Source organism: Schistocerca serialis, chromosome 4 (genome assembly GCF_023864345.2).
Source record: "Schistocerca serialis cubense isolate TAMUIC-IGC-003099 chromosome 4, iqSchSeri2.2, whole genome shotgun sequence".
NCBI lineage: Eukaryota > Metazoa > Arthropoda > Insecta > Orthoptera > Acrididae > Schistocerca > Schistocerca serialis.
The window spans coordinates 122,879,958-122,901,644 of NC_064641.1; the positions used below are offsets into that span (position 1 = coordinate 122,879,958).

The 21,687-nt window shown below is 43.7% G+C and overlaps 1 protein-coding gene across 1 annotated transcript in view; it reads left to right on the forward strand.

Annotated features, from left to right (window-relative positions):
- The window catches only part of LOC126474310 (proton-coupled amino acid transporter-like protein pathetic), a 129,911-nt gene that overhangs the window by 65,613 nt on the left and 42,611 nt on the right, over nt 1-21,687 (forward strand). Inside the window, exon 6 of the mRNA XM_050101776.1 lies at nt 13,271-13,549. Within this exon, the coding sequence (XP_049957733.1) occupies nt 13,271-13,549 (279 nt within the window). The remainder of the gene's footprint in view (nt 1-13,270; nt 13,550-21,687) is intronic.

The following is a 21,687-nucleotide window of genomic DNA, read 5'->3' on the forward strand; positions in this document are numbered from 1 at the left end:
AAAAATATACAACTAGTGGGCAATCTACCATTCAAAACAATGCAGTATTTCCTATCACCCTTTTAACCTCATTAGTCAAATGTCAAAATCTGTAAAATTCCTTCTTATCTCATCTAGTGCACAAATAAAGATACACTGAAGCGCCAAAGAAATTGGCATGCGTATTCTAATACAGAGATATGTAAACCAGCAACGTAACATCATCGATATGGGCTTTCTGAGTGGAAGACCCTCACGTGTACCCTTCATGACTGCACGACGCAAAGCTTTACACCTCGCCTCGGCCCGTCAACACCGACATTGGACTATTGATGACAGTAAACACGTTGCCTTGTCTGACGAATCTCATTTCCAGTCGTGTCGAGTGGATGGACATGTATGCGTAAGGAGACTCCATGGACCCTGCAAGTCAGCAGCGAACCGTTGAAGCTGGTGGAGGCTCTGTAATGGTATGGGGTATGAGCACTTGGTGTGATATATGACCCCTGATACGTGTAGATATGGCTCTGACAGGTGACACATGTTAAGCATCCTGTCTGATCACCTGCATCCATGCGTATTCATCGTGCATTCCAAAGGACTTGGGCTATTCCAGTAGGACAATGCGACACTCCACAAGTCGAGAATGGCTGCAGGAACACTCTTCTGAGTTTAAACACTTTCGATGGCCACCAAACTCCCGATACATTAACATTATTGAGCATATCTGGCATGTCTTGCGAGATACTGTTGAGAAAAGATATCCAGCCCCTCGTACACTTACGGGTTTATGGACAACGCTGCAGTTCCCTCCAGCACTACTTCAGACATTAGTGGAGTCCATGCCACGTCGTGTTGCAGTACTCCTGCGTTCTCGTGGAGGAGCTACACGATATTGGGCAGGTTTACCAGTTTCTTTGGCTCTTCAGTGTATAATACTTAACCTTTTTAACTTTCTCTGTCCTGTCTTCCTTAGATTTGTATAATATTACGCTGAGAATTTGCGCGTTAGGTTCCTTCGTATGCAACTAAATATTGATTGTTTTCAAGCAGTTCCTCTGCTTTTACTCTTCAGCGTTTTGATCCGCATAACACAGACAATATGAACACACATTTTCTTAATGTTCTGTTTCTAATGTTGTTGGCGACTATTGAATGTTATTGCCAACTGTCGGATTTGGTATATTTTTGGTCTTTGTGTGTGTGTGTGTGTGTGTGTGTGTGTGTGTGTGTGTGTGTGTGTGTGTGTGTGTCTACACGTACGCTTAAAAGTTTTATTTTTACATTTTTTATTAGTTTTTGTTATTCAGTTGCGTATAGAAGGATCTAATGTGAAAATAGTAAAACGTAATAACTGTTAACGTGTACTCGAGAATTAAGTCGTCAAGGTCCCTACGTGAGGTGAAGAACATTCATAAATTCCACTCTAAGAAACAATTCTTGAAATATTTTAAGTATTTCTAAATCTTAAACATGGCCGCGAAACAGCAACTGTGTGAATCTGAATAGGTTGAAAATCAGCCAACCAGTTCCAAATAAGGGTTTATTAGCTCTTGACGTAGGTTTAGATATTTGTAAAAATATCTCCTTCACAAGTAGTGGGCCTTGTTACATCATATGATTGTACATTACATTAAATGGAGCGGAGCAGCTCGTGTCATGTATAAAATTGAAAAACAAAAATTGTCGCAAGCCATGACAGTAGCCAGATTACATAAGAGAATAAATGTTCAATAGTCAATTCCCGCAGGCAGAGGCTCTTGTCAACATAAAATTGTAATATGCGTCACAGGATAAAATATTTGCATAAGTTACGGGTACATCATGCCAGAGACTAAGACCAACTAAGGCAGTTAGTCTCTGGAATGACGTGCACGTCACTCTGAAACAGACATGCCTAGGGGGATTGATGTTTCTTTCTGAATATCCGATTTCGCCTATCAGTGCCACGTAATTACGATTACATTCACCTTTGCGATTCAAACTTGATTATATTTTGAAATTTCATGATGTGCATCGCTTTTAATTTCTCAGTGTTTACGGCTAGTTGACGAGTTCGTTTTACACTTATGATTGCAGTATACTATGATAATTATTAGGTAACTGATTCTCACATGTGATAACTTCATTTGCTAAGAGTAAGAAATTGAAGCCGTCATTATTCAGAAGTGATCGTCAAACTGCTATTCAATTTGTATCAGGTCCGTCCAAAACTACTTCCGTATCTATGGTAAATGCTTTGTGCTTCATAATGGATTCACTTCAGGTTCTCAATGAGCATTCAGTCTATGCACAAACTGCCTAGATATTTCTTATCAACGTTGTATCTTTATAATAAAGCTGTCCAGTACTGAGTCACAAAGCTGTTGCATACATAGCAAATCTGCGACGCCCGATGACTGTGCCGAAAAGCAGGGCGGCATGCAGAGTTTGATACAATTTCGTATTCGACTGTCGAAGCAAAGTCGATCGGGACACATAGCAACTAACTCTCTGACACTAAGTTAAATGTATATAAAGTGAATTCAATTTTTTTCTTATGCTTAAGGACGTAACTGTAATAACAGCACAGTATTTCTGAAAGCTTACTGATTCCATTGTAACAACACAATCCCTCCGAAATTGTATTTTGGGATTCCTGTAAGAAAAATTTCAAATGTTGAAATCAGTTGAATTCACCATTCCACATTTTGCTACCATCTATTGAAGATCTATAACAACTAAAGACCATAATAAGATAACAGGTTTCATGGGGGATCAATTCATTTGGCTAATTCCAAAATCTTCTCAAGTATCAACAAAGAGAACTGTTGTGAAATATTAAAATTCATTCAAAAGAGTATTTTCAAAAGTAACATAATTTAATCAACAGATGTTAGAGGCCAAAGATAATGTTTTACACGCACAACAGTAACTGAAACGCATCAGCTGAATTAATATTAAATATTCCCTACCTTTGGAATTACACTGACGGGAAAAATTCATAATACCGAAGAATAATGAATGTAGAGTAATGAAATTTCGGAAATACATTTGTCTAGATAACATATTTAAGTGAATAACATTGTAAGACCACAGATTCATATCAGCGGAGATAAACTATTGCAAATATGAAATGCTGGTACATTAATCACGGTCTAACCGCCAGAAGTTGAATGCAAGCATGCGAACGTACATGAATTGTGTTGTACAGCTGCCGGATGAAGTTCCATGCCCGTTGCACTTGGTCGATCAGTACAGGGACGGTTAATGTTGTTTGTGGATGACGCTGGAGTTGTCGTCCAATGATGTCCCAAATGTGCTCGATTGGAAATAAGTCCGGTGATCGAACAGGCCAAGGCAACATACCGACACTCTGTATGCCGTTTTGGGTTCCAACAGTGGTTTGTGGGCGAGTGTTATCGTGTTGGAAAGCATCCCTGGAGTGCTGTTCACGAATGGCAGCACAATGGTGCGTGGAATAAGCAAGAGATTGTTCCTTCTCACACGCGAATTCGCAAACCGGACCATAGCTCCAGGTGCAGGTCCATTGTATGTAGCAAGCGTACAGGCTGTTCGCAGGCCCTAACTGGCCTCGTCTTAACCAGCACACTCCCACCAGTGTCACTGAGGAAGAACCGGCTTTCATCAGAAAACTTCCACCTTTTCCTTCAATGAGTTCTCCCTTGGCACCACGGAAGTCACAGATGGCGGTAGTTTGGGGTCGTTGAAACGCACGCCACAAGGGGTCTGACTCAGTGCTTTCCTTGAAGTGACCGATTTGTAGCAGTTCAGTATGCCACTGTGGTGCCATCTGCTGCTGAAATTGCTCCTGCAGATGCAGTACGATGTGACGGAGGCATAAGGCGACCACGATGGTTGCCCGTCTCGGTAGTACCACGTGACCTTCCGGAGCCCGGTCTTCTTTCGACCATACATTCCCGTAATCACCGCTGTCAGCAATAATGTACAATGGTTTCTTTCCTGTCACCTCTTTGTGCAGTATCGCAGAAGGAACATCCAGCTTACCGTAGGCCTATTACACGAGCTCGTTAAAGATCAGTGAGGTGTTGATAATGGCGTCTTTGTCGTCTTAAAGGCGTTCTTGAGTAACATCAACTCACCACGTCCAGTCTTAAAGGTAAGTAACGCTCACGATCGCCACAGCGTGTATTTAAAGCAAACCTGATTTGCATCCTCGTAGTGGCGCTACTATCGCGACTCTTTCGCGACTGACGCGAAATTCGAATAGGCGACATGTTTTGGATGTAGAAACATGCCTAGAAGTATTTCGCTCATTTTGCTCAACTCCTTATTCATGGTGCTAGTTTTTTTTCCGTCAGTGTATTACAAACTCGCAAAGTCCAAGCCCAGTTTGGAATCAGGACAAAAATTTCTTGAAGATAAGGAACATTACACATCAATATCCTTTTCTTTAATTTCGTGAATTTTCATTTATTTAATTTTGCTAAGATGGATGTCGAGGATAATGGAATGTAGTCGAATTAAGTCGGGTGATGCTGAGGCAATTAGATTAAGAAATGAGACAGAGTAGTAAAGGAGTTTTGCTATTTGGGTAGCAAAATAACTAATGATGGTCGAAGTAGAGAGGATATAAAATGTAGACTGGCAATGGCAAGGAAAGCGTTTCTGAAGAAGAGAAATTTGTTAACATCGAGTATAGATTTAAGTGTCAGGAAGTCGTTGCTGAAAGTACAGTATATGTATGGAGTGTAGCCATGTATGGAAGTGAGACATGGACTATAAATAGTGCAGACAAGAAGATAATTGAAGCTTTCGAAATGTGGTGCTACAGAATAACGCTGAAGATTAGATGGGTAGATCATATAACTAATGAGGAGGTATTGAATAGGGTTGGGGACAAGAGGAGTTTGTGGCACGACTTGACCAGAAGAAGGGATCGGTTGTTAGGACATGTTCGGAGGTTAGTACTGGAGGGCAGCGTGGAGGGTAAAAACTGTAGAGAGAGACCAAGAGATGAATACACTAAGCAGATACAGAAGGATGTAGGCTTCAGTAGGTATTGGGAGATGAAGAAGCTTGCACAGTATAGAGTAGCATGGGGAGCTGCATCAAACCAGTCCCTGGATGAAGACCACGACAACAACAACAACAAGTTGGAGGAGTGGCACTAATATTGGACTCAAGTATGGTTACTACCACGTTAGCATATATTTAAATAAAGTTAATGTGTTAACAAAAAACTCTTTCTGAAGTGATAGGAATAAAAATAAAGTTACATTTCAGGCAGCTTAATTCTATCATATTTACAGGTTATTGTGATCTCACAACCCTTAAACAAGAGGAAGAGGTACGTCTTTAGACATATTTAAAAGAGACGCCAAGTATCACTTCAGAGTGAACTGATGTTTTGGTAGGTTGTCTAGACTAGGTTGTCTAGACTTACAATACTTCCAATTTCTGCAGAGTGGACCGGTAACGCGAAATTGGCTAGTTTGCCTTTTTAACGAAATTCTCCCTACAGCGACATTACCCAAAAAATTTAAAAGAGCAGAAATTATCGCTATCCAAAATCCAGGGAGAGAAGGAACAGCTTCAGAACACTTCGACCCGATATTACTTAGCTGTGCTTACAAGCTATTGGAAAGAATGATTCTAAACCGAATCCAAGATCAAATTAATGCTATGATATCGCCTGAACAAAGTGGATTCAGACCTTATAGAAGCTGCTGTGAACAAGTGCTCTCCTTGACTCCTCACATAGAACCTGGATACTCGTATTTCTACGTGCCATTTCCTCGTGAATACCGATAAATCAAAACATTTCTTCCTACCTCAACATTTATTTCTTAAAGAACTTACGAAAGATTCCCACAGAAAGAACTGGAATCGGACATATTTATGCACTGTTGCCAACTTACATGTGGTTAACTTTCGCAGAAATTATTATTGTTATTATCGTATGCAAAAATTACAGTAATACACATTTAGCAAAACAAAGAAATATATATAAAAATGAACATGTGAAATTATATACAGTACACAGACTACACTCCGATGTTGATGGACTTGATCCAGCGGAGTGCCTCGTCGGATGCTTGATGGAGCTTCTCAATGCCACCACGGAAGCGTCTGATTGGATATTCATTCACAATGTGGCTCATTGTTTGGGTGTCACCACAGTCACACACACTGTCACTTGAAAAGCCCCAAGTGTGCATGTTGTATTGGCACCTACCCTCTTCAGTCCGATATCTGTTTAACTGCACCCACACCTCCCTTGGTTGGTGGAAGACTGGAACTGGAACTGTTGGATTGTCTACAACTTCGTGGTTTCTTGTAGCTTGCCACCCACATTTCCACTTTGCTTCCTGATTGAATCCTGTGGATAGCATTTGGACTTCCATTTCATATGCCGGTCTTCTAGATTTGAGGCGTTTCCTAAGCAGTGATAGCAAATTGTCATTAAGATCGAGTTGTTTTCAGAAACTTGCTGACAGGGGTTGTAAAGACCAGTCTTTCGACGGAGGTCTGGTGGACTGATGTTTGAAAACAATGGTAGCCAGCAAGTATGTGTAGACCGTACTGTACCACTAATTACTCTCATAACTGAACTCAGTTGGACGGCTACTTTCACAACGTGGGCGCTTCCGAGCGAAATTGGTGCACAGTATTCCGCTGCAGAGTATATCACTGCAAGGGATGCTCCTCGGAGGACTGATGTGGTTGCTCCCCATGTACTGCCTGCCAGCTTTCTCACAAGGTTCACTCGTGTTTGTGTCTTCTTGACCAAGTTGGAAGGGTATTTTTTGTATGTTAAAGTTCTGTCCAGAGTGACTCCCAGGTATTTTGGGCTTTCGTTGTATCTGACTGTGCAAAGAGGGCCGAACTGTGGACTGATCTTTGCTGATGAAAGGCGATTAGAGAGGTGGCTTACCTCGGTTTTAGAAACATTTGGTCTCAGTCTCCATGTCTCAAAATACTCATAAACTTTAGTAAGGCTGTTCGTTAGGAGTTCTTCACATTCAGAAAGGTCTTCACTCTGATATGAAATTGCCAGGTCATCTGCATATTGAAATTTTCGGCAGGTCAGCTGTATAGAGGTTGAATAACACTGGAGCAAGACCAGAGTCCTGAGGTAATCCGTCATTGAGTACATGCCATCTGCTTTTCTCTTCTTCTTGATGTACTTTAAACCACCTATTGCTTAACATGTTAATTAAGAGGTTGCCTGGAGTATTGCAAGATATTGCTCTCAAAAATTTCAATAATAGGCCCTCGCACCACACTGTGTCATAAGCTGCTGACAGGTCAATGAACACTACTCCAGTTTTAAGTTACAGAGGCTGACGTTCTACAGAAGGTGGCATTAATTTCATTTGTATGTACAACTCTTTTCAAATTCAAGACAAAACAAAACAAAACTAGACAAAGATACTCCAACCTACACAATAGGCGAGTTTCCTGCAAACACTTTCGTTTGACATTCTTTCTGCAGGTAGCCACCACTGGACATTAGTTTTTTGCAGCTAACTTGAAACATCGAAAATACTAGGCACAGCATTGTTATACAGTGGCCATTAGTCATTTACTTCATGTAAAAACGCGTCTTCATGATTTGAAGAACAAATGCGAATGATATTTGTCAGAAACCAATTTTCTCTTCTCGTCAGAATAATCCATGTCTCTGTCAGCTGCTTGTTTTCAATAGAAATCTAGCGTAAAATAATAAATTCACACATTCACTTAAAGTCAAACGCGGGGAAGTTCTTCCTGGGCTAACGCATAACATTTCTAAACCTAACTAACTTGAAATAAGAAATATTTGTTTTATATTATTTCTGTGCATGCAGTTACACGCTGCGCAGATGGCGTGCATGATTCCGAAAATGAATTCGGGAACTGCTTTTCACACAAGTTCGCACTCGTGCAGTCTCGCTTTCAAGCCACAGAATGTCTACACAAAACATGGCGGCTATCACTACAGCGTGATACCGCAGAGTAGGTGCCACAGCCTCTCTACGTACATTCTCTGTCTCTTTGCGTCCAGCCTGCGCCACACCTGCGACATCCAGGTGTGTGCCGGCTGTTCCCGTAACTAGTGCCAGAATATAGGGCCTGTTTATACTTTGCCCATTTCCCACCGAGTCAACTGCTGCGTGCATGTAGCTCACTTGCCACCGGATGCAAATCAACGTCACAATAATCTGTGTGTCCTTGAAATGAAATGTTTTTAAAGTTTATCCTTACCGCACCTTCCGTGTCCCACTGCTATAAACTTCATTATTTGCTCTAATGTTATACAGGGTGTTGAAAAAGGTACGACTAAACTTTCAGGAAACATTCCTCACACACAAATAAAGAAAAGATGTTATGTGGACATGTGTCCGGAAACGCTTAATTTCCATGTTAGAGCTCATTTTAGTTTCGTCAGTATGTACTGTACTTCCTCGGTTCACCGCCAGTTGGCCCAATTGAAGGAAGGTAATGTTGACTTCGGTGCTTGTGTTGACATGCGACTCATTACTCTACAGTACTAGCATCAAGCACATCAGTACGTAGCATCAACAAAAAATGGTTCAATTGGTTTTGAGCACTATGGGACTTAACATCTGTGGTCATCAGTCCCCTAGAACTTAGAACTACCTAAACCTAACTAACCTAAGGATCACACACATCCATGCCCGAGGCAGGATTCGAACCTGAGGCCGTAGCAGTCGCGCGGTTCCGGACTGCGCGCCTAGAACCGCTAGACCACCGCGGCCGGCTAGCATCAACAGGATAGTGTTCATCACGAACGTGGTTTTGCAGTCAGCGTAATGTTTACAAATGCGGAGTTGGCAGATGCCCTTTTGATGTATGGATTAGCTCTGGGCAATAGCCGTGGCGCAGTACGTTTGTATCGAGACAGATGTCCAGAACGAAGGTGTCCCGACAGGAAGACGTTCGAAGCAATTGATCGGCGTCTTAGGGAGCACGGAACATTCCGGTCTATGACTCGCGACTGGGGAAGACCTAGAACGACGAGGACACCTGCAATGGACGAGGCAATTCTTCGTGCAGTTGACGATAACCCTAATGTCAGCGTCAGAGAAGTTGCTGCTGTACAACGTAACGCTGACCACGTCACTGTATGGAGAGTGCTACGGGAGAACCAGTTGTTTCCGTACCATGTACAGCGTGTGCAGGCACTATCAGCAGCTTATTGGCCTCCACGGGTACACTTCTGCGAATGTTTCATCCAACAATATGTCAATCCTCATTTCAGTGCAAATGTTCTCTTTACGGATGAGGCTTCATTCCAACGTGATCAAATTGTAAATTTTCACAGTCAACATGAGTGGGCTGACGAGAATCCGCACGCAATCGTGCAATCACGTCATCAACACAGATTTTCTGTAAACGTTTGGGCAGGCATTGTTGGTGATGCCTTGTTGGGCCCCATGTTCTTCCACCTACGCTCAATGGAGCACGTTATCATGATTTCATAGGGGATACTCTACCTGTGCTGCTAGAACATGTGCCTTTACAAGTACTACACAACATGTGGTTCGTGCACGATGGAGCTCCTGCATATTTCAGTCGAAGTGATCGTACGCTTCTCAACAACAGATTCGGTGACCGATGGATTGGTAGAGGCGGACCAATTCCATGGCCTCCACGCTCTCCTGATCTCAACCCTCTTGACTTTCATTTATGGGGGCATTTGAAAGCTCTTGTCTGCGCAACCCCGGTACCAAATGTAGAGACTCTTCGTGCTCGTATTGTGGACGTCTGTGACACAATACGCAATTCTCCAGGGCTGCATCAGCGCATCAGGGATTCCATGCGACGGAGGATGGATGCATGTATCCTCGCTAACGGAGGACATTTTGAGGATTTCCTGTAACAAAGTGTTTGAAGTCACGCTGGTACGTTCTGTTGCTGTGTGTTTCCATTCCATGATTAATGTGATTTGAAGAGAAGTAATAAAATGATCTCTAACATGGAAAGTAAGCGTTTCCGGACACATGTCCACATAACTTATTTTCTTTCTTTGTGTGTGAGGAATGTTTACTGAAAGTTTGGCCGTACCTTTTTGTAACACCCTGTATTAAGGGTTTTCATCACTTTGATAATGGGTAGTTTCTATCGTCTCTCTTTGGCTCCATCCGCCTTACACTCCCGTGTTTTCCATTCAGTACAAGAGGGTATGAAGAGGGATTTCCTGTCTTTAGCTGGACTTGCTCGTCAATACAGTGATGGAACACTACTGATGTGTTTTTTGTGTCTAAGTGCAAAGAGCTTTGATCAGCTGTTTCCATATGCACAGCTTTATCTGCACACACACACACACACACACACACACACACACACACACACACACACACACACACACAGGGCCATGCTGCTGCTACAAACATCTGCCCATTAGTAAAGACTCATCACATGTACACTCCACCTCGATCCACAGTTGTGTGATCAGCAATACCCATGGACACTACTTTAAATGCAATTTTTACATGGCCATGATCCTCTTAACAAGCATTATCACATTAGTGAAGACTTATCACCTGTACACTCCACCCTTCTGCACAGGTGTGCGAGAAGCACACCCAGTTGGCACGGCTGGACTTCCACGTCTACATGACCACGCTCCATTTACACCAGAATGCCATTACTAATGATTCTTCATGTGAACACTCCACCTCACCGCAAAGGTGTGTGAGCAACTGTTCCCACAGGCACAGCTGGACATCTACATCTCCATCTACACAAGAAGGCCAATAGTGATGGCGCTTCATCTGTACACTCCACATCGCACTACAACTGTATGACCCATAGTTAACACAGGCAGAGCTGGACAAGTGCATCTGCATCTACACAAGAAGGCCATTAATGATGGCCATTAACGATGACTCTTCACCTGTTCACGCCACATCGCACCACAACTGTGTGAACTGCAGTTCCCACAGGCACAAAGGGACACGTGCATCTGCATCTCCACAAGATGTTCACTTGTTATGGTTTTTGACCTGTACACTCAATATCACACCACAACTGTGTGAACCGCAATTCTTGTGGGCACAGACGAACGTGCACATTGACTGTATCCACACCATCACAATCTGAGAAGAATATTGATGTACATACCCACAACAATACAGGGACAAATGACCTTCATTACCCATTGTTAAAAGTGTCACTGGCTGAGAAAGGAGTTCAATATGTAACAACAAAAATTTTTAATGATTTTTCCAATAACGTAAAATGTGTGGTAGATGGCGAATCAAGTTTTCAACCTGAACAGTTCCTTCTACTCTACTGACTAATTCTTGGTTCAAACTGGTAGCTAGTTAAGAAAAAAGTTGTGTTGTTACATGAGTAGGTTCCAACAAAATGTGTTCATTAATGTTAACACTACTCATGTATATACACTGATCAACCAAAACATTGTGACCACCTATCTAATTTCCAGTATGCTACGGATATGTTGTGGTATGGAAGCAGTGAGGCTTTAATATGTCTCAGAAGGTATTTCACACAACATCTGCTCCAACAAGTTACCTAATTCCCAAGGGGGAAGATGAACTCTGACGCCACATTCAATCACATCACAGATGTGTTCGATCAGGTTCAGATTTGGAGAACTGGAGAGCCGAGGTATCGATTGGAGCAAGCCAGTGTGTTCCTTAACCACTCTGTCACCCTCCTAGCCTTGAGACATGGCACATTATCCTGTTGAAAAATGCCACTGCCGTCCAGCCTTGCAAGAGGTCCACTGGATGCATGGATGCCCACGTGAAAGTTCCCCAGAGCATAATTGGGCCGCCGACAGCTTGTCTCCATCTTGTAGTACTGGTGTCAAGTAGCTTGTAGCTTTCCGGTTGTAAGAGGACGGATTTGCGCCCTCTCCGTTGTATGATGAAAAATATATCGGTATTTATCAAATTATGCGACACGCTGCCACTGCGCCAGCGTCCAGTGCCGTTGGTCACATGCACATTTTAGTCGCACTTGCCAATGTTGTGGTGTTAATATTGGCAAATGCTGGGTCGTCAGCTGCAGAGGCCCAGTGTTCAAAGTGTTCGATGCGCTGAGTGTCTAGACACACTTTGCCTATCATTTAAGTTTGATGTTAGAGCGCCATTTGTCTTGTTTTACCAGCCTGCACAACCTATGACATCTGACATCTATAACGAGGGGTTTCCGCTCAACCACATGACGTCTGGATGTGGTTTCACGTTAGCCACTGCACGCCGCCTGTCTTGTTGTACCAGCTTACCCATCCTACAACGTCTGACGTCTGCAGTGAGGTGTGGCTGCCCAACCACAGGATGTCTGGACGTGGTTTCACTTTAGCCACAGTGTGGCACTTGTCTTGTTTTACCTGTCTGCCCAGCCTACTACATCTTATATCTGTCACGAAACTTAGATGCCCAACCACATGACATCTGCACGTGGTTTCACCTTGGTTTCGCCACGTGTTGAAGACACTCACCACAGCATTCCTCGAACACCCGACAAGTCTTGCAGTTTCCGAAATGCTCTTGCCGATTCTCGAGGCCCTCACAATCTGTCACTGGTCAAACTCAGATAGACCACGCATCTTCCCCATTCTGCAAACGGACAGCACACTCACTGATGCATCATGCGTGTGTCTGACTAGCAGTTATGCCTCCCCAGGTGACGCTACTATCGCCTGAGTGGGTTTATATTGATAGCAAGTCTGTGGCCATAATATTCTGGCTGATCAATGTATATCACGTAAAACTGGCTCGTTCCACATCATTTTGGTATAAGGGTGATATATGAAAGATGTAACTAACTGACACCTTATGCCCATTAGTGATGACTCTTCTGCCCGCATCTCGTGGTCGTGCGGTAGCGTTCTCGCTTCCCACGCCTGGGTTCCCGGGTTCGATTCCTGGCGGGGTCAGGGATTTTCTCTGCCTCGTGATGGCTGGGTGTTGTGTGCTGTCCTTAGGTTAGTTAGGTTTAAGTAGTTCTAAGTTCTAGGGGACTGATGACTATAGATGTTAAGTCCCATAGTGCTCAGAGCCATTTTTGATGACTCTTCATGTGTACATTCTACCTCACTCTACATGCGCGTGACCAGCAGTTCCCATGGGCACAGCAGGACACGCACTTCTATACATCTATCCTGCATCTACACTAGAGGTTCGTTAGCAATGACGCTTTACCTGTCATTCCACCCCGCCAAACAATTGTGTGACCTGCAGTTCACGTGGTTGCAGCTGGACGTGTACATTTACGTGACCACACTGCATCTACACTAGAAGTCCATTAGTGATCACCCTTCACGTGTACACTCTGTCTCCTCAAACAGGTATGCGACCAGTGGTTCCCGTGGGCACAGCTGGACATCCGGATCTACACGGTCCTGCTACTGCTGCCGTTGGTGCCCAGCTGCCTGCTGCGCAACCTCAAGTATCTGGTGCCCTTCTCGGCGACTGCCAACGTTTGCATCGTGGTGGGCTTCGCCTGCACGCTCTACTACATGCTTCGTGACCTGAATGACCCCGGCGAGTTGCCCCTCAGTGTGGACGTCGCACGCTTTCCGCTCTTCTTCAGCACTGTCGTCTTCGCCATGGAGGGGATAGGAGTGGTGAGTCGCTCTGCATTTCTCTGTTCATTCGTGGTTGTAGATACATTGCCTGACAAAAAAAGTGAAGCACTCAAAAGACATGGTCGGATGTCAGTTGCGAGGTTGTAACGGTACCACTGACCACCTCAAACGGCAACCAATGCTAACGTTATAATAAATGAAAAGCACTAGTTTGCTTTGTTCTACAATATTACTTTTATTGTGTAACCGGTTTTCGGCTCACAAGGCCATCTTCAGACATTTACAGAGTATTGTCACCAAATAAGTTAGAATGTTTGCAAACAACATTGGAAGAGAAGTAACACGTCTAGAACATTGACGAACTTCTACTGGTTAACACAATAAAAGTAATGTTGTAGAACAAAAGCAAACTGGTGCTTTTCATTTATTATAATGTTGTTCTTCTAAGAACCAACGGAAGATTCTGTTAGCATGCTAACGTTATACCTGTGCGAGGAATTTTTCGAAGTTGTGACCGTGAATTAACCTAATGGAAAGAGAGCAATCAAACTGGGATTCGTTTCCGAAACACTCCAGCAGAGTATAATCAATTAATCAATAGTAAACGGTGGTTCAGGAGTAGACTTCCTCGTAGCACAAAAGCAAGCTGTAACATCATATATTAAAAAAGGTCACCAGCCTAATTAGGCGTTCTTGTGTCAAGCAAAATGTTAAAGCAGAAGGCAGTGCTAAGGTAAACGTAATCTTCTTTGACACACATTCACACTTACATCTGTTTCTACCACAACACAGTAACCTAACCTTGCAGGTAACTGTGCTACTAACAAACAAATGGCCAGTGAGATAGTAAACAGTAACATATACCTCTCAACAACACGTACCTTAAATGAACTAGGTGTAACAGTTTATAAAGCCAATTACCGACACACATGAAACTAATAGCAATACTCAACAGGAAAAGGTTGAAATGATTCTGAAATTTAATCAGGCGATCTGTATTGCTTAGTACAGGGTCTCCATGCCTGTGCATTAACCAACGTGCATTGCAATTGATAACACTGCAAACAGTTAATCCTTAAACTCGATTTGAAGCAACTAAACAGAATGTAGATCTGACTACACTGGCTCTGAAGGAGCCTTTGCATTGCTTCATTAGCTATCCTAACACATGAGGACGCTTAAACTTTCATGATTTGAAGAATCATGCTCATTAACAAAACTACCACAGTATGTATGAGAAATGGTAAGTATTCTTATCATTAATTATTAATTAAGTAAAGCACAACAAACTACAACTCTTGAAATAACAAATGTGCTTTCATAGGTAGTATTTTGACTTACTCATAAATATTATTGGCTGTGCAAATGATAACACAGTATTATATTTAAGTTCAAACACTTTCTCATAATAAATTAGGACATTCGGAGTGAAATTCACTAGGATAGGATTCTTGCCCAGGCTAGTGATTAAGGATAATCACGGGCGTAAGATAGAGTTTTTAGCAACAACACAATTATTATTAAAATCAACGAAAATTTCACAAATACCTTGTCCACAAACAGAGTTCCAACTGTAAACAATTTAGTGGAAGGCTGGCAGCACTGGTGGCGCAATTTTCAGTAACTATTAACGGTGCAGCGATGCAATCATAACAATACTGTTGGCCTCGTCCTGTTACAAATCTTCTTGGCATCGAAATTATATTATTATAGGCCCAAAAGCCATGCCATGATGATGGGATCACCAAATGTGGCATCCGAGGGCCATAAGCTCTTCTAGCCTCAAAACATCATGAATATGAGCCACAATTATCCGCTGCTGCTAGCGATGCGTTAACCACAGCACTGCTCAGCCCACACTGCTTACCCGTCACAAAGGACGAGCTGCCACTTGCGCACCAACCACATCTTTCCCACTCCACCAGGCTACTTCCATAGCCGCGGGGCTTCCCCACATCCTTCCCTAACTATGTACCAAGTCATTTACAATACATTAAATAACAATCATTTCAGCAGTTATTTAAATTCACAAGCATAATCTAAAGAACACCGCTAAAAAGTTCACATAACTGATATACGAGAGTTGTCCAGAAAGTAAGTTCCGATCGGTCGCGAAATGGAAACCACTGCGGAAATCCGGTAAAGCTTTGCACAGATCTATTGGGTACTGTCTCTAGTATGCCCGTTGATCATGTCGCATCGCTCTTTTCGGTTTTGAATGACAGTGAGCACGTAAAGATGAGTAGGGAATAGCGTCTCCCACAGAGTATGATGGCCAGGTTAGAGATTTCGCCTGTGTTATGCAGCCCACATAACACAACTGTCGAGCAGTACCTTCCTCATGCCAATTCTCGGCTGCACTCTGCAGGGCCGATGAAGACGCTCCTGCAGCGTTTCCGATGAGAAGTTTTTGATCATCCACAATACAGTCCGTAATTGGCTCCCCCTGAGTCTCATCCCTGTTCACAATACCTGCTGGCTATGAAGACAAAATTTTTCCACAGACAACGAGCTGCACACCAGTGCAGATAACTGGCCGAAAGCAAAGGCGGCTGCTTTCTATGAAGAGGATATTGGAAAGTTTATACAATACTACAACAAAACTCAAAGTTGGAGCGGCGACTATGTAGAGAAGTAGGTGGAAGGTGTACCTAACTGTTGCAAATAAAACGTTTTTGGTTTTCACTGTGGTTTCCATCTCGTGACCGATCGGACTTCCTGAACAACCCTCGCATATATATAAAGTCAAAGAACTTCCATGAAAGATACAACATTATACATAAGCAATACTACAAACAGACATAGAAATATCGATACAGATACAAAATAGGTCAAAAATAAGTCTCACAAGATGTCGGCTAAATTGTTTATCACACCGATTTCCAGTGGCCTACAGAGAAAGGAACCTCCACATAAGTTCATGTAAATTTCAGAGAAACAATGTCATGCAATGGATAACGTCTTATTGAAGGAAAATTACTAGGCGTGTCCCAGTTAAGCATGAAAGTAGAGGTACCATATCTCAAATGTATACAAGGTGGTCCAGTGATAGTGACTGGGCCAAATATCTCACGAAACAAGTGTCAAACGAAAAAACTACAAAGAACGAAACTTGTCTAGCTTGAAGGGGGAAACCAGATGGCGCTATGGTTGGCCCGCTAGATGGCGCTAACACTGTCGTTTTTGCAATTCCCGATTCTGGCGCAATTTGACTGCTACTGATGTGCAGATTAGCCGCGACAGCAGCTGAAACACCTGTTGTTGTTGTTGTTGTGGTCTTCAGTCCTGAGACTGGTTTGATGCTCTCCATGCTACCCTATCCTGTGCTCCCTGCCGCCGTTGGATAAGCAGCTGCAGCAGCAAGTCGTATACTCCTAGCTCACTCATTTGTTACATAGTTTAATTCTTAATTTCTTTGCGTGTTTTTGTACTTGCATTGTTTAATTCATAAATTTCGGGCGTATTATAGTATTTGAGAGTTGTAGCATCGCGTTTTAGTACCTGAATAGTGTAAATTCGCGTAGTCGTTTGTCTTCTGTTATTGTTTTGAACGGCCAGTGTCGGTTGGTCACAGTCAGTGTGCTCCCTGCCGCCGCTGGATAAGCAGCTGCAACAGCAAGTCGTATACTCCTAGCTCACTCATTCGTTACATAGTTTAATTCTTACTTTATTTGCGTGTGTTTGGCACTTGAATTGTTTAATTCATAAATTTCGGGCGTATTATAGTATTTGAGAGTTGTAGCATCGCGTTTTAGTACCTGAATAGTGTAAAATCGCGTAGTCTCCTTCCGCCGCCGAGCAGTGTCAGCAGTGCGCAAATAGCAGCATTACTGCATTAATTAGGCAATCTTGTATTTTAACAACCGTTTAAATTTTGTGTCGATTGGTTTGCGCTCTCTGTAGATTAGTTCAGACTTTCTTTGCACAACAGTTTTTAGCATGGATAGGGACTGCAACTGCTGTGAAGATGCAGGCTAGGTTGGCATTCCTTCACTCCCAGCTTCAGGCAGTGTTGGCTTCGGTCACACAGCTTGAGGCTGTTGCCAGTGGGCATCGCTGTGGGGTTCCGGATGGGGGTTTGTCGGGGACGGCCAGCTCGTCCCACGCATCCCCCGATCGGAATACGACTGTGGTTGCCCGGGATACTGCCCGCATTGAGGCTGATCCCTCACCTGTGGTAGAGTGGGAGGTCGTCTCAAGGTGTGGCTGGGGGCGAAAGACATTCCGGAGGGCTGAACGGAAGGCCTCTCCAGTTTGTCTGACGAACCGGTTTCAGGCTCTGTCTCAGGCTGATACTGATCTTTGGCCTGACATGGCTGCTTGTCCTGTTCCAGAGGTTGCCCCTCAGTCTGCAAGATCCGGGCGGTCGCAGAGGGTGGGCTTACTGGTAGTTGGGAGCTCCAACGTCAGGCGCGAATGGGGCTCCTTAGGGATATAGCAGCAAGAGAGGGGAAGAAAACCAATGTGCACTCCGTGTGCATACCGGGGGGAGTCATTCCAGATGTGGAAAGGGTCCTTCCAGATGCCATGAAGGGTACAGGGTGCACCCATCTGCAGGTGGTCGCTCATGTCGGCACCAATGATGTGTGTCGCTATGGATCGGAGGAAATCCTCTCTGGCTTCCGGCGGCTATATGATTTGGTGAAGACTGCCAGTCTCGCTAGCGGGATGAAAGCAGAGCTCACCATCTGCAGCATCGTCGACAGGACTGACTGCGGACCTTTGGCACAGAGCCGAGTGGAGGGTCTGAATAAGAGGCTGAGACGGTTCTGCGACCGTGTGGGCTGCAGATTCCTCGACTTGCGCCATAGGGTGGTGGGGATTCGGGTACCGCTGGATATGTTAGGAGTCCACTACACGCAACAAGCGGCTACACGGGTAGCAGGGGTTGTGTGGCGTGGGCTGGGCGGTTTTTTAGGTTAGATGGCCTTGGGCAAGTACAGAAAGGGCAACAGGCTCAACGGGTGCGGGGCAAAGTCAGGACATGCGGGGACCAAGCAGCAATCGGTATTGTAATTGTCAACTGTCGAAGCTGCGTTGGTAAAGTACCGGAACTTCAAGCGCTGATAGAAAGCACCGAAGCTGAAATCGTTTTAGGTACAGAAAGCTGGCTGAAGCCAGAGATAAATTCTGCCGAAATTTTTACAAAGGTACAGACGGTGTTTAGAAAGGATAGATTGCATGCAACCGGTGGTGGAGTGTTCGTCGCTGTTAGTAGTAGCTTACCCTGTAGTGAAGTAGAAGTGGATAGTTCCTGTGAATTATTATGGGTGGAGGTTACACTCAACAACCGAGCTAGGTTAGTAATTGGCTCCTTTTACCGACCTCCCGACTCAGCAGCATAAGTGGCAGAACAACTGAGAGAAAATTTGGAATACATTTCACATAAATTTTCTCAGCATGTTGTAGTCTTAGGTGGAGATTTCAATTTACCAGATATAGACTGGGACACTCAGATGTTTAGGACGGGTGGTAGGGACAGAGCATCGAGTGACATTATACTGAGTGCACTATCCGAAAATTACCTCGAGCAATTAAACAGAGAACCGACTCGTGGAGATAACATCTTGGACCTACTGATAACAAACAGACCCGAACTTTTCGATTCTGTATGTACAGAACAGGGAATCAGTGATCATAAGGCCGTTGCAGCTTCCCTGAATATGGAAGTTAGTAGGAATATAAAAAAAGGGAGGAAGGTTTATCTGTTTAGCAAGAGTAATAGAAGGCTGATTTCAGACTACCTAACAGATCAAAACGAAAATTTCTGTTCCGACACTGACAATGTTGAGTGTTTATGGAAAAAGTTCAAGGCAATCGTAAAATGCGTTTTAGACAGGTACGTGCCGAGTAAAACTGTGAGGGACGGGAAAAACCCACCGTGGTACAACAACAAAGTTAGGAAACTACTGCGAAAGCAAAGAGAGCTTCACTCTAAGTTTAAACGCAGCCAAAACCTCTCAGACAAACAGAAGCTAAACGATGTCAAAGTTAGCGTAAGGAGGGCTATGCGTGAAGCGTTCAGTGAATTCGAAAGTAAAATTCTATGTACCGATTTGACAGAAAATTCTAGGAAGTTCTGGTCTTACGTTAAATCAGTAAGTGGCTCGAAACAGCATATCCAGACACTCCGGGATGATGATGGCATTGAAACAGAGGATGACACGCGTAAAGCTGAAATACTAAACACCTTTTTCCAAAGCTGTTTCACAGAGGAAGACCGCACTGCAGTTCCTTCTCTAAATCCTCGCACAAACGAAAAAATGGCTGTCATCGAAATAAGTGTCCAAGGAATAGAAAAGCAACTGGAATCACTCAATAGAGGAAAGTCCACTGGACCTGACGGGATACCAATTCGATTCTACACAGAGTACGCGAAAGAACTTGCCCCCCTTCTAACAGCCGTGTACCGCAAGTCTCTAGAGGAACGGAGGGTTCCAAATGATTGGAAAAGAGCACAGGTAGTCCCAGTCTTCAAGAAGGGTAGTCGAGCAGATGCGCAAAACTATAGACCTATATCTCTTACGTCGATCTGTTGTAGAATTTTAGAACATGTTTTTTGCTCGCGTATCATGTCATTTCTGGAAACCCAGAATCTACTATGTAGGAATCAACATGGATTCCGGAAACAGCGATCGTGTGAGACCCAACTCGCTTTATTTGTTCATGAGACCCAGAAAATATTAGATACAGGCTCCCAGGTAGATGCTACTTTTCTTGACTTCCGGAAGGCGTTCGATACAGTTCCGCACTGTCGCCTGATAAACAAAGTAAGAGCCTACGGAATATCAGACTAGCTGTGTGGCTGGATTGAAGAGTTTTTAGCAAACAGAACACAGCATGTTGTTGTCAATGGAGAGACGTCTACAGACGTTAAAGTAACCTCTGGCGTGCCACAGGGGAGTGTTATGGGACCATTGCTTTTCACAATATATATAAATGACCTAGTAGATAGTGTTGGAAGTCCCATGCGGCTTTTCGTGGATGATGCTGTAGTATACAGAGAAGTTGCAGCATTAGAAAATTGTAGCGAAATGCAGGAAGATCTGCAGCGGATAGGCACTTGGTGCAGGGAGTGGCAACTGACCCTTAACATAGACAAATGTAATGTATTGCGAATACATAGAAAGAAGGATCCTTTATTGTATGAGTATATGATAGCGGAACAAACACTGGTAGCAGTAACTTCTGTAAAATATCTGGGAGTATGCGTGCGGAACGATTTGAAGTGGAATGATCATATAAAATTAATTGTTGGTAAGGCGGGTACCAGGTTGAGATTCATTGGGAGAGTCCTTAGAAAATGTAGTCCATCAACAAAGGAGGTGGCTTACAAAACACTCGTTCGACCTATACTTGAGTATTGCTCGTCAGTGTGGGATCCGTACCAGATCGGGTTGACGGAGGAGATAGAGAAGATCCAAAGAAAAGCGGCGCGTTTCGTCACAGGGTTATTTGGTAACCGTGATAGCGTTACGGAGATGTTTAACAAACTCAATTGGCAGACTCTGCAAGAGAGGCGCTCTGCATCGCGGTGTAGCTTGCTCGCCAGGTTTCGAGAGGGTGCGTTTCTGGATGAGGTATCGAATATATTGCTTCCCCCTACTTATACCTCCCGAGGAGATCACGAATGTAAAATTAGAGAGATTAGAGCGCGCACGGAGGCTTTCAGACAGTCGTTCTTCCCGCGAACCATACGCGACTGGAACAGGAAAGGGAGGTACTGACAGTGGCACGTAAAGTGTCCTCCGCCACACACCGCTGGGTGGCTTGCGGAGAATAAATGTAGAAATGTAGAAATGTAGCTTCTTCATCTCCCAGTACTTACTGCAACCCACATACTTCTGAATCTGCTTAGTGTATTCCTCTCTTGGTCTCCCTCTTCGATTTTTACCCTCCACGCTGCCCTCCAATGCTAAATTTGTGATCCCCTGATACCTCAGAACATGTCCTACTAACCGATCCCTTCTTTTTGTCAAGTTGTGCCACATACTCCTCTTCTCCCCAATTCTATTCAATACTTCATCATTAGTTATATGATCTACCCATCTAAACTTCAGCATTCTTCTGGAGCACCACATTTCGAAAGCTTCTAGTCTCTTCTTGTCCAAACTATTTATCGTCCATGTTTCACTTCCATACACGGCTACACTACATACAAATACTTTCAGAAACGA